General features: G+C 38.1%; 2 protein-coding genes across 2 annotated transcripts; both read right to left on the reverse strand.

Annotated features, from left to right (window-relative positions):
- Window positions 1-8,938: 8,938 nt before the first annotated feature.
- Window positions 8,939-9,403, reverse strand: LOC139870199 (uncharacterized). Its single transcript, XM_071858038.1, has one exon. It carries the CDS (start codon window positions 9,401-9,403, stop codon window positions 8,939-8,941), a length of 465 nt encoding a protein of 154 aa, XP_071714139.1.
- An 858-nt stretch (window positions 9,404-10,261) lies between these two features.
- LOC139870201 (uncharacterized) lies at window positions 10,262-11,611 on the reverse strand. Its single transcript, XM_071858039.1, has one exon. It carries the CDS (start codon window positions 11,609-11,611, stop codon window positions 10,262-10,264), a length of 1,350 nt encoding a protein of 449 aa, XP_071714140.1.
- Between the last annotated feature and the right edge of the window lie 3,027 nt (window positions 11,612-14,638).

Below are 14,638 nucleotides of genomic sequence, written 5' to 3' on the forward strand. Positions count from 1 at the left end.
TTTTCGATGAATCAAATATCGTTGGAAACGTAATAAGATATTCTATCCAATGGTAAGGCTTTGAAACATCAACTCAAACTTTATTTGGGGTTGAAAAGATACGTACACACCTTGTCACTTCGGACAACGTCCAGTTTCCTTCGACGTTCGAGCAAGCAACACGTACACTTCATACACGCATCGTACACCATAAATACATTATGTACAATAAATATTTGGGTCTTACAACTCTCCCCCACTTAAACTCGATCACGTCCTCGTGATCTTCTCCACTTAACCAATCCGGACCTACTCAACGATCCTCACTCAAGTCCCAATACGAACTTTCCTAGACAATTCTTCCCAATGGATCACTTTTAACAACTAAAATCGTCAACCGTGATTTATCAAAACCACAATCCGAGCACTAAAACCTGCTCAATTTCCCATATCGGGAAAAACTCAACCAACCTCGTACCTAGATATAAATTCCTTAGTGTACCTTTACCACGAACAAAGCTAAAAGTGACCAAGTCTCAAACTAAAGTCAACAATCCGAACGTTGAAGATCGAACCACATGAATCCTCACGGATTACTCTTACCACTAAACATCCTTTGTAGTGTGCAATACAACCAATACGCCACTATCCTAACATCATAAGCAACGACTAAAACCAAAAGCGCCCAAAACGACTATGGCAACGCTAATCCTAAGGTGTCCAAAATCGACTATTATCACACCCGTAATAACACGTGAGCGAAACACGGCTATCGCAATAACTAATCACACAACATGGTCCTCACGATCCCACTTTCGGCGTATAAAACCACCAATAGATCACACATCCAACAATCATGAAGACTGGCCGAAAACTACACACATCAAAGATAGTCAACATCCGTGACTCTTCTTGCACACATACTTGGTCAACGTAAACGCCTCTCGAATGGCATACCATTTCTACGCTAACCATTATGGAGAACAATACAAGTAACCCTCTAATCACCTCATGGTTACACCTGACTTGGTTAAGCCTCCACACCAAAACAATTAACCCGAACTCGTTAGTCAAACACACTTGGTCAACCCGCCTCGATCAACACCTATCACCTAATTGATTAACCCAACTCGGTTAGTCAAACTCGCTTGGTTAACCCGCCTCGGTCAAACCTCTAACGACAAATGATTAACCCAACTTGGTTAGTCAAGCGCATTCGGTCAATACCTAACATCAAATTGATTAACCCGACTCGGTTAGTCAAATACCCTAGGTCAACCCGACTCGGTCAATGCCTATCATCTAATTGATTAACCCGACCCGGTTAGTCAAACTCACTTGGTTAACCCGCCTCGGTCAACACCTAACATCTAATTGATTAACCCGACTCGGTTAGTCAAACTCGCTTGGTTAACCCGCCTCGGTCAACACCTAACATCTAATTGATTAACCCGACTTGGTTAGTCAAACTCACTTGGTTAACCCGCCTCGGTCAACACCTAACATCTAATTGATTAACCCGACTCGGTTAGTCAAACTCGCTTGGTTAACCCGCCTCGGTCAACACCTAACATCTAATTGATTAACCCGACTCGGTTAGTCAAACTCGCTTGGTTAACCCGCCTCGGTCAACACCTAACATCTAATTGATTAACCCGACTTGGTTAGTCAAACTCACTTGGTTAACCCGCCTCGGTCAACACCTAACATCTAATTGATTAACCCGACTCGGTTAGTCAAACTCGCTTGGTTAACCCGCCTCGGTCAACACCTAACATCTAATTGATTAACCCGACTTGGTTAGTCAAACTCACTTGGTTAACCCGCCTCGGTCAACACCTAACATCTAATTGATTAACCCGACTCGGTTAGTCAAACTCGCTTGGTTAACCCGCCTCGGTCAACACCTAACATCTAATTAATTAACCCGACTCGGTTAGTCAAACTGCAATGGACTAACTCGACCTAGCTAGTTACTACATCACACTAGAATACCTTCGTGCGAGAGTATAAACTCCCCCACCTAGAACTCCGTTCCGTAAACACATCGTCGAAATAATAGCATCCCATGGAATGGCCACTCATCAACATACACAACCAATATCCTCATTGGTCATAGTCCTCTAATTCTCACGAATTCGTCTCCAACAATAGCTCCCGACGATAAACACATGCTCACTCTCACGGAAAGAGTGACCACTAATCCGACAACTAATGCGCCAATCGCATTATCATAACTCCTAAAAGAAAGACGAGGTTCACCCGCCTTGCATCTCTTAATACGCACGTCAACAAACCTTGCTCCAACCTTGAGCATACGAAGGATTTCGGATTATCCTTTGCTACTTCAACCGAAGCACTTACCGAACCGTACGGGTATTACTCTAGCAATCATCGAGCTGCTATCGCTTGTAACTTCCACACCGCCACTCGAACACCTAAGGGTTTTCTTGCCGGTACCCTATGCTCAATGTAACCGTAACACCATCGGAGTCGAATACCACGCTAGTAGGTATGAAAGAGGCACCTAACGTTGCGTCCCGTAGACTCCATTACCAACATTCATCTAGATCAAACACTTGATCTCAGGGGTTTCATCCGCTCGACGAACCTCATGGATCATCAACTTCAACACGAAAGTGAACACGCTCTAACATCCGAATATTACTACAATCGCCTAACATACGTGTAACTCTAGCATTAAACTCAGCGTCGTTCATCTCGATCCCATTTCCCGTTGCCATTCTAAGGAATGCAAAGCGATTAGATCAAAAACGTATAAAGCACACACACAATACCACCTCATCTTGCTAAACACTCGGATTACATCACTTGCTAGACACGATTTGTACCCGTAATAAGGTTTGCAAGTCCTTATTACGCATACACGCCGTATCAACTCGTTAGTACAACGACTGCCTCGCTCGATGATATATGCACACAAACAAAATTCTACGCGATATGCACATACGCGAGAATTTTTATCACAACACAATTAATATATTAATAATATCCGCATTACTAATATAAACGTTAGTCCACCTACAAACAAGGCACTAACTATAACCTATTCCGACTTGTAATCCTACAAGTCCCGCACAAAATTTAGCACACACAAAAGTCTAAGTCTAGGCACCTATCTCAAGTCACCTAAATCCCTTAGACCATGCTCTGATACCACTTGTAACAACCCAACCCGTTAACCAACCAATAACGCGGATAAAATTTTTTTTTGCTGGAACAACATATGGCGCGGCGCGCCATATGGCCACGCGGCGCGCCAAAGTGGCCTGTCCGGAAAGTCTTTAAAGTGCGAAAATGTTTGACCACTTCCCGGCGTATTTAGACAAAACGCTTTTAACCATACATTAATATATGTAGAACTAACACGTCCCATTAATAAAATTAGTTTTACGAAGACCGGGCCCACATCGGCCATTTTACGACTTTCGTACGAAAATACAAGTTTTCAACCACATGATTTGTAATACAAAATAAAGGCCGAGCATGGCGATTGGGGATACGCTACCCAATCCTAATCAATCCAAAAGCAAGCCTTCTAAAGCAACTACGCAAGTCCACTACTCCCCGCTTACCCGAGCCTCCGCATCAATGCACTCTATAAAAAAGTCAACAACGAGAGGGTAAGCTAACGCTTAGTGAATGCAATACTTATACATATACATATGTAATTTACCTACACGCATCCACTTACAATACCATGCAAACAAAATGCATAAACGAGCTAGCAACACCAAACATACGACTAGCAACAACGTTAGTATATAAATCGCCACAATAATATACTAAATCACAATAATGCATAAATATAACAAACCGTTCCTCGCTATGGCACTACCGACTTGTAGACGACCAATAACGTCGAGTCTCACTCGTATGTTGTCACCGACTTGTGACTCATCAAAGGGTGTCACCGACTTGTGAACTACCCTCCAATATCTATGGGTCACCGACTTGTGAACGCCATGTGACATCACCGACTTGTGAAGCGCCACTAAGTGTCACCGACTTGTGAACACTATAGGGTGTCACCGACTTGTGAATCACCCAAGGATATCACCGAATTGTGAACCCCCATCAATACATATGGGTCACCGACTTGTGAACGCCATGTGACATCACCGACTTGTGAAGCGCCACTAAGTGTCACCGACTCGTGAACACTATAGGGTGTCACCAACTTGTGAATCACCCAAGGGTATTACCGACTTGTGAATAACCTGTCGAGACACTACCGACTTGTAGTTCCCATCCCATCATACCAACAAATATGTCACCGTCTTGTGACATAACGCCCACTACTTACGATGTGGCACCAAAGGCCCACATCGCGTACGAGTAAATAAACCACATACCTACATGTATAAATATTCCACTCACCTTGTCGCCTTGAAGAAATGCCACCGAATAATCCGCAACACACCGATGGAATGTACCTATTCCATTATCACAAACACAACAACACAATTAGGGTGGATTTACAAATCAACCCAAATTGACAACTAGTGCAATTTCGACCCAAATGCACTTCCAAGCACAAACCGTGCCCAAACTAACCAATAATCACTAACACAAGTGAGAATGGTCCTAATACGCCAATTAGACCCAATCATAGGTGTTAAACACCTATCTTGCCCAAAATGGCACTTAAACCCTAATTTTGACCCAAAGGAGTCAACATCGCGCCATTAGCGAGTTTTGACACCAAAACATATTTAACTTGGTTTTATACTTCAACTTAATCCATTTTAAGTTTATAAACCTTATTAAATCGACAATTGAGTCATAATCATCACCAAACCCTAATTTTTGACTCTAGTCAAAGTTAATCAACCCAAATTCACCTAAAGTGATTCCAACACTTCCATAATCACTAAACCTAGTGATTAAACTCAAGATTAAAGCCTAATCAAGGCCAAATCGTCAACCAACCCAAAACCCGCCAAGTGACAAGAATAACTAGTCACCATAAACCCATTTTATCATCCAAGAGGGTTTCACTACAAATCAAACTCAAACCCTAACTTGAATATCAAATCTAACAAATGTAATTCGGAGTTTGAACTTACCAATACCACCAAAATGATGCCGTTGACGAGTAGAACAACTTTAAAACCCGAGCTTTGGTGAGAATCCAACTCCTTCTTCTCCAAATCAAGCTCTCTCTCTCTCTCACTAAAAGTGGGTTTCTCTCACTAGGGTTTGAAGAGAGTGTTTGTGTGGGTGAGAAATGAGCTCCAAAGGAGTTCTAGATCAGTTTTGGTGACCCCAAACCGACCCTAATTGAAAAGACCAAAGTACCCCTCATTTATACCTTTTAAAAAGGCTGAAAATTGCCTCTGCAGCAATCGGCGCGCCGCACCAGAAGGTGGAGCGCCGCTCCAAATAACTGGAAATTGTGGTCGAGCCCAAAACAGGTTTCGGCAACTTGTTTTGGCCATAACTTTTCGACCGTAACTCCGTTTTCGATGAATCAAATATCGTTGGAAACGTAATAAGATATTCTATCCAATGGTAAGGCTTTGAAACATCAACTCAAACTTTATTTGGGGTTGAAAAGATACGTACACACCTTGTCACTTCGGACAACGTCCAGTTTCCTTCGACGTTCGAGCAAGCAACACGTACACTTCATACACGCATCGTACACCATAAATACATTATGTACAATAAATATTTGGGTCTTACATGAACTCACAATTAATTATGTTCAACTTCGAACACTTGAAGAATAGAATAAGAAGCTACGACAAGAAAAGAATCAACTCATATCAGAAAAATATTTTTTAGCTAAGACAATTCAAACTCTTTAAGCTGAAAATAATTCAAGTCCGAACATGACCTAGATTCTAAAACCATTCTACAACTTTGCACTGATGTTCATCATGTGCAGACTCTTAGCCGAACATTATCTCAAGACTTCAGCAAATACATTTCGGAGTTACAACATGCGTTAGATGTTAAATTGACACCAATTCCAAAACCAACAATGATGTCGATGGGTATACAAGTTGAAATCCCAGAATTCAATGAACCAAAGATTTCATAATCAGCATGATCTTTTCCTACAGCGGAGAAGATGGTTCCTTCATCAGAGGTCCCCAAGGTTACTAAACCTCACAAATCTGTTTCCCACGAAAAACAAGTCTATTCCAATTACTAAACCAAAACAAATCAACCGTTTTTGAAATCTGCTTATGGGCAAAATGGAGAACTCACGGGGTTTCGTGAAAGCAATTAAGTTCAGAGAAATCATCTGTCACCTCAAGCAAAGCACCATTTGTTAAAACATCAACAAAACCAATCAAGTGCTCATTCAAAGAGTTTACTTTTGTTTCAACCAAGATCTGTGATCAAACTTAGGTGGAACTCAAGGTCAATCAATCAGATAGACCGTGCCTACAAGTTGTACACAAAAAAAAAATGACAAATCAAACCGAAAAACCCACTACTCCAACTTTCGCACCAAATCTCCGACACAAACTCTTCCTAACAACTCTTTTGTCTCCCTATGTCCGATTGAGGGGGAGCAAAATGAATCATCATTTCAAGGAGGAGCTAAAGAAAATCTCCAACCATGCTCTTTCCTACACCCCTCTCAATTCAATCAAGACATATTTGAACAACGCATACCAAGGAGGAGAAACAATGTCAAGACCAAAAGATGGTGTGCATTGGGATCGCTCTTATCCGACAATGAAGAATCTTCCAAAAGAAGAAGATTCTTCATTTCATGACAACAACTACGCCTATTAACTCGACAATCTTATTTCAAGGGGGAGAATTCAAGTTATCAAAGAAATCCCAAGACCTCAAAGAGTACAAGTTCACAAAGATGATCATTAAAAAATCACATCTAAAGGGGAGATTGTTAAGTCATATTGTATATATGTGATTGTACTAGAAGTAGGAGTATAAATACTTTTAATGTTGCTTAAAAACTAAGACTTCCCTTACAATTTGCACACCACTTACACCTTAAGTTTCACCTAGTTCACCAAATCCTCTCACCATTGTAATCCCTAATTGTGACAATGAGTATTGATAAAAATAGTTCCCGATCTTCATGTATTCATAGTGATTTGTTCTATCATCTTCATCATACTTGCATTATATATATATATATATATATATATATATATATATATATATATATATATATATATATATATATACGATTATATTTTTTTCACTCACACTAGAACACGAATATTCAACCAAATTTTAATCCAAACACATATCATAAACTCATATTAATATTTATGTAGTATATTTTAGATTATTTTATATTTGTTGACTTGACATTCCGAGTAATCTATTAGGATCCACGTAGTTGATAAATAAGATTTCTTTCATCACCATTATTAACGTTTAATAATCACAGTCGATGTGGTTGATGCACTAACAAAATTAGCTAATCTTTTGACAATCAAGTTAATTGCTTCCACTTATCTTTAAATGGAAAATAGAAATAGAACAGAATATTGTGTTTTTATCTGCAAAATGTTGCAATAAATGATAAGATGTGATAGGTCATTTTATATTATCGTCATCAATTACTATTAATATAATGTGATTTTAAACTTTGTAATGATATTATTAGTATTAGTATTTGAGGAAGTAGTGGAGGTAGCATCGATTGTCCATTTGTTAAAACTTCTTGGAAAATCATAGTTAGACGACATTAAACCGACCAAAATCAATTCAATACAATACAAGTTGGATTTGTCTTTAATTATATGGCAAATGATCTAAAAAGATAACCTAATTTATCTAATTTGACAATAAAGGTAATCTCAAATTTCTTTAAACCTGAATGGAATTATGATTTTTAATTTGGCGCAGAAAAGGACTACGGTTTGAAAGAGTTTGAAATTCGAGTAATCATTGTCAAATTCATTAACGATCGTTAGTCAAAAATACACGGTTGGTCCCTGAAATTTCTTAAAAAATTGCATCAAAAAGTCCTCTTTATCATCTTCATTAACATCTTCACCCCCAAATTCAATTGTGAAGGAATGAAATTTTAATCATGGTCAAGGCTTGATGATGATCAAATTGTGGAATACTCAACGCCTGGTACGCAATTTTGTCGTTAGTCAAAAATACACGGTTGGTCCCTGAAGTTTCTTAAAAAATTGCATCAAAAAGTCTTCTTTATCATCTTCATTAACATCTTCACCCCCAAATTCAATCAATTTAGGCAGTAAAAACATTTACGAATGGTGTTTAAAATATTTTTTTGGGTAAAGGGATCACCCGGTAAATCTTATTAATGATAAAATAAAGAATACAAAACAAGGGAAACAGTAGAAGACACAAAATCAACTACTAACGACCACAACTCAACATCACAAAGACGACCAACAAAACATTGCTCAAACCACCCCAAACTCCTTATGGGATCTTCCATCGATCTTTAAGAAGACGCACCTTATTTGAATTCTTAAACTTCAACGTCATGAGCTTCAATCTAACCGTGGAAAAAACCAAGTCAAAAACCTGATCCGCCGAACGTATCTTCCCATTGAAACATCGATTATTTCTCTCCATCCATATAAAGTAAATAGAAGCGGAAAACATTAGTTTCGCAACAATAACTCTCGCGACTTTCCGATGGGCAAAAGGACTAACATGCTGAATGAACTCTTTCCAACCTTGAACTAACATCGGTAATTCAATGACATTCAAAACCTTCATCCAAATACTCTCCGGGAATGCGCACTCGAAAAATAAATGAACATGCGAACCTGTTATTGCTTGCAAAAAGCGCAAACCAAATTATTTCCAGGCATATTTTCCCACGGCTTAACTTTGTCATGAGTTTTAAGTTTCTCCCTAACTAAAAGCCATGTAACAAAAGCGTGTCTAGGAATACAATGAGCGTGCCATATCACCGAATACCATCCAACAACACTTGCACGAGGCTTATGGTATGTCAAACAGTCCCCACTGAAAATTGCTGCATATTGCCATCTGCATCTCGCCAATTTACTTTGTCATCCTCATTATTAATCACAGGTGGTTGAATTAAATTCAAGATTGGATACTTTAGGTTCCAATTGGCAGGCCACTTCCATCCTGATTGATCAACAACATCGTGAACTTTAGACGTAGTAGAATACCCGGCTGAATTGATGTCTCTGTAAGAAACTATATTTGCCAACGGACCAAGATCACACCAAGTGTCATACCAAGCCGAACATGAGCTCCCATTTCCAATCTGATGTATAATATACCGGCGAATAATGTCTCGAATATGCAAGATTTTACGCCACCCCCAACTATCCATGGATTGAACCGAAACCTCCCACACACTTTTCGAATTCAACCTATACTCATGTATCCACTTGACCCAAAGCGATTGCTTATGAGTAATGAGACTCCATAAATAATAGGACATCAAAGCCACATTCTATCCTTTAAGCCTTTTAATCCCAAGGCAGCCTTCCTCCTTCGGCAAACAAACATCATCCCATTTTACTTTCGCCTTTCCTTTTTTCATCTCGCCTTGACTCCATAAAAAACCCCTCATAAGCTTTTCGATATCTTTAATTATAGAATCCAGAAGAATGAAAACTGACGACCAATATACTTGCATCGAGGTCAGGACCGAAATGATGAGTTGAACTCTACCAGCGAAAGATAAGAATTTATTCTTCCAATCATCTAACTTGTGCCTTATTCTTTCCACAAGGACTTGACAATCCTGGTTCATAAGTCTAGACGAAATAAGCGGAACGCCTAAATATTGAATAGGTAACTTACCTTCCACAAACGACATGATATCCAAAATCTGACTTTTAGCTGCATTCGAACAGTTTGCTAGAAAAACTGTACTTTTTGGCATGCTTGGAACAAGACCCGAACACAACTTAAACTCCTCGAGAGCATTAGCAATAACACGAACCGATTCTTTATTGGCACACGAGAACAAAAATAAATCATCCGCGAAACAAAGATTAATAATCTCTTGTTTTTCACACTTTGGATGGTATCGAAACAACTCCGACGAATTAACTCCCCGTTTCAGCATAAGAGTTAAAACCTCCATAATAATCGTAAAAAGGTAAGGAGACAATGGGTCCCCCTGGCGCAAACCCCTTTTTCCTTGAAAAAAACCATGAAGCTCTCCGTTCACATTTAAAGAAAAAGACGTCGTTGAGACACACTTCATAATCCAGTTGACCATAGTAGTATGAAATCCAAATTGATGCAGAATATATTCAAGAAAATTCCAATCAACAGTATCGTATGCTTTTTAAATATCCACCTTGAATGCACATATAGGAATACCTCGATCTAAGTGATAATTTTTCATCAAATCCTGCGTCAACAAAATATTATCCGATATACGACGACCTGGTATAAATGCCGACTGGTTATCACTAACTATATACTTCAAACCATCTCTAATGCGGTTAGTGATAATCCTGCTAATAATTTTATAAATAACATTGCAACAATAAATAGGCCGAAAATCATTAACCTTGGAGGGGACTTGAATCTTCGGAAGAAGAGAGATAGTCGTGTGATTAATCTCCTTTAGAAATTGCCCATTAGAGAAAAAATCTTTAATAGCCTCAACAACTTCATCGCCAATAATATCCCACGCGTGCTTAAAAATGGCAGCCGAATATCCATCTGGACCCGGAGACTTATCAACCCCAAAATTAAAAACAACATCCTTGACTTCACTCGTATCCACGGGTCTAATCATTATTTGCGCAATGTCTGGAGGAAGGCGATTACTGAACAAATTTTGAGGGTCTGTAATGTTATTACATGTAGATGCATTACCCAAAACTTGGATATAATGATCCACAAAAATATTTGGCACGTCCACTCCCTGATGCACATTACCACCATGGTCAACAATATTGTTGATTTTACTTCTATGCTTTTTCCCTTGAACGAATTTGTGGAAATAGCTAGAGTTACTATCACCAACTCGTAACCATTCAATTTTTGATTTTTGCTTCAGGAAACGCTCCTCATCCAACACCGCCTCATCAAAAAGTTTCAAAGTTTCACTTTCTTTGACACGAATGTCTTTAGAATGAGGATTTTTATCCAACTGATATTGAATGTCATCAAGATCCTTCCGAATGTTTTGAACCCGTTCGTGCAAATTTCCCTTTGCCCACATGAGCTTCCGTAACGGTTTCTTTAACATGCGCAACTTTTTGACAATCTTATACATTTTGTGACCTTCAACCTCACTTCTCCACCCAGTATCTACCACATTCAAAAAATCCTCATGGAATGCCACATGATTACTGAAGCAAAACGGTTTTCGTTTAGACCCAACAGCCTTTGGCAGTCGCAGAATAGAAGGACTGTGATCTGAGTTCCTGAACGGCTGAAATATAGCGAAAGCATCCGGGTAATCTTGCAAGAAAAAATCATTCGCCATAATACGATTAATCTTTTTAAGAATACCAGAAGTCGAGTTTGGGCGTTGGTTCCACGTAAACTGCAGACCCGTTCTATTAACATCCGTCATGCAAAGTTGATCACCACATTCTTTAAATTCCCGCATAGGAAGAGTAGACCGAGACGACCCCGATGTAAATTCCTGAATTGCAAGAGAAGCGTTGAAATCTCCCATCATCACCCACGGATCCCGACAAACTGTTTATGCATAAGTAAATCACGCCACAAAACCCTTCTTTGCACATATTTATTAGCCGCATACACAAACGAGACAAACATCTGCGAGTTATCCTGAGTAAACCGAAGTTGGCAATGAATGACCTGATCCGATAGCGACAAAACCATGAGATTGACATCCTCCGGGTTCCACCCAATAATAATGCGCGTACCTCTAACACAAACCGAATTGTTTGAAGTCCATTCCCATCTCGGAAAAATAACAGAACAAACCTTGGCCAACTTATTGATGACCACATGTGATTCTAAAATGGCACACACTGATATTTTATTGCTAGCAACCACCTCTTGAACCTCCGTTTACTTAGGGGTGCAGTTCATACCCCTTATGTTCCAAGCTGCGACGCTAATCATGGGACCGATTTAATCCGGGAGTGCTTGCCCCCTTGGTTTTTTCGGCCATAAACTTTGAAGTTTCATTATTCTTTAGCTCGACATCACTCTCCTCATCCATTAAACCATTATCCATGATCTTATTTCGTGGCTCGTTATCCTCCTGCAACTCAGCTAGGGAGCCAAACGCATTACTCGTAATTATCTTTGTTTGATCAGCGTGAGTACTAGGCTCAGACTCCCCTGGCCCAGTAGTCTTGGGCATATTATTTTGATCACCAGTTTTCTTACCCACCGGTCTGTAAACCATCTTCTTTTTTTGAGGTCCCACAACATAACCATGATATTGCTTCTGGATATTTTTTCCACTGTATACACTCTTGCCTTTGTTTCCAACTACTTTAAACCCATCGACATCTTTATCGTTTACAACAATTTTCTCTTCAGCATTCTTTGGACATTGTAGATCATTATGGCCAAATACTTTACAACAAGAACATCCCGGTGGCTTCCATTCGTATTCAATATGAACCACCTCCACAATCTTCCTTTTTCCTTCCATTATAGGTGTGGCTACTCGCAATGAGTCTTTGAGTTCATCTTTAGCTGCCACCTCAATCATTGCCCTTGCAAACGTTGGTCTACCCCATGATTCCAAGCACATTGTGCTAGTGTAAGCATCCAACCTCATTAGTGTCCCAATTTTAGTTGCAATGGCACTTAATCCATCTTCTGTAAATGCCGTTAAAGGAATATCAAATAACTTAACCCAAACAGGAACTTTTGTAAGATCCTCTTTGGTTAGCGAGACATTAGGAGACCAACAATTGAGAATAATAGGTACATTGAATTAACATAAAAGTGCATAAAAAGGTTTACAAATGGTGTTTGAGAATAATAGGTACATTGAATTAACATAAAAGTGCATAAAAAGGTTTACAAATGGTGTTTAAAATATGAAGACACGGCCTCAAAAGTATTGGTAAAACATGTACTATAATTTATAGGCCTGAACTGAGATGATCTCGAACTCTTTGAATTTAAACGAGTCGAGCTCAATCTCAGCACGACTTGTTTACATTCCTAATATATAACATAAAACGATGGCTAAACAGTTGATAGTAAATTGTCATTTTATAAAGGTAATGAGTATTAGTTTTCTTTTGCATTAGAATATGATAAATTAAATTAAATAGATCTGATGATTCAAATATGTAACAATTATTCAGAGCAAATTGCGTCTAAATGTTAAAGTCATACCACCTATTTTTTTTATTTATTTACTGTAACGATGTGACTCCTTATGAACGAGCATATTGATCCCCATAAGTCATAGCAAGTAAACCTCAAATTTTGGGAACTCATGCGTCACCCAGATAAAGTACATTTCAATATAAATCTCTAATTAAGCTGAAGAGGATATTGTCAGAATTAAACCCGAGACATAAAACTTAAGTAGGAGTTCTTGTTACTTAACTACTTAAGCAAATACCAAATGTTTTTGTTGTAATTATTTGAAATAAATCTAATTACAAACTAACTAAACCGAATAACTTACAAATATCAATCAAATACTAAACCAATGAACAAATAAACACACAACTTTGCACAAATCGAACTGAAGATTCACATAAAAGTCATCAATTTGTGATTCTAGAAATAGTGCTATTAAACAGTGTTGTAAAAAACCCGATTACTCGCCAATTAATTCCCGATTAATCATTTTTAAGAGCAATCCGTTCCGATTTCCAAAAATCCATTTAATTAAACGGTCAACATTAAATGATGGATCAAAATCGAATTTGATAATTAAAGTCGGTCAAATAAAAAATAGTTAACATTTTAACGTGAATTTAAACTAGAACTTTATGGTTTTGAGAAAAATAAATAATTTTAGATAATTATGTTAAAGTTTAATTTTATATTTATGGTTTTTATTCTATATTTACATATATAATTTTTAAAATTTAGATGTATAAAATAGAATCCGATTAATTTCCGGTTAATCTCCGAATTATCGATTAATCCTTCTAAATTTCCGTCAAATTAATCCCCGATAACGTCCATTGACTTTTGTACTCCGTAGTCCATAGTTGAGAGAGTCTAGGTAATTAATCATCCAGCTGTCATACCACTCTTCTAGTCTGACTTGCACCGTAAGTATTAAAACCTCTTCACTTGGCAGTTCACACCCACACACTAACTACATTTTACAATTTATTCCTTTTACTATTACGAATTTACATATTTCACCCTTAAAATGACAAAATCTCCTATAAATTGCAACCATCGACCCCATCTCATCTCATTCTCATTATTTCATTTCACCAAATAACAAAATTCACATCACACAACATGACCAAAGTTACACTCTCTGTCCTTTTTCTAGTTGAAAAAGTTCCGTAAATTTTTGTTTCCTCGTCCTTTGTTTTTCATCTAAAATTAATTTCTTTATTTTCATAGTTAAAATCATCATTCATCTCCTATTGATCAAACCCATAATTACTTTGTTACAATCAATTCTTTTAAATTTTCATCAGCAACAATCATTTTTCATACCTTTTAAATCAATTTATTTTAAATTTCTCTTTTTAAGCTCTGTTTTTATTTTAAATTTCTCTATTTTAAATTA

The sequence above is a fragment of the Rutidosis leptorrhynchoides genome, chromosome 10 (assembly GCF_046630445.1).
Source record: "Rutidosis leptorrhynchoides isolate AG116_Rl617_1_P2 chromosome 10, CSIRO_AGI_Rlap_v1, whole genome shotgun sequence".
NCBI lineage: Eukaryota > Viridiplantae > Streptophyta > Magnoliopsida > Asterales > Asteraceae > Rutidosis > Rutidosis leptorrhynchoides.

Bases quoted from the DNA above. Each gene is read 5' to 3' on its own strand.
- LOC139870199 (XM_071858038.1), bottom strand. From the start codon at position 9,403: ATGTCCTATTATTTATGGAGTCTCATTACTCATAAGCAATCGCTTTGG.
- LOC139870201 (XM_071858039.1), bottom strand. From the start codon at position 11,611: ATGGGAGATTTCAACGCTTCTCTTGCAATTCAGGAATTTACATCGGGG.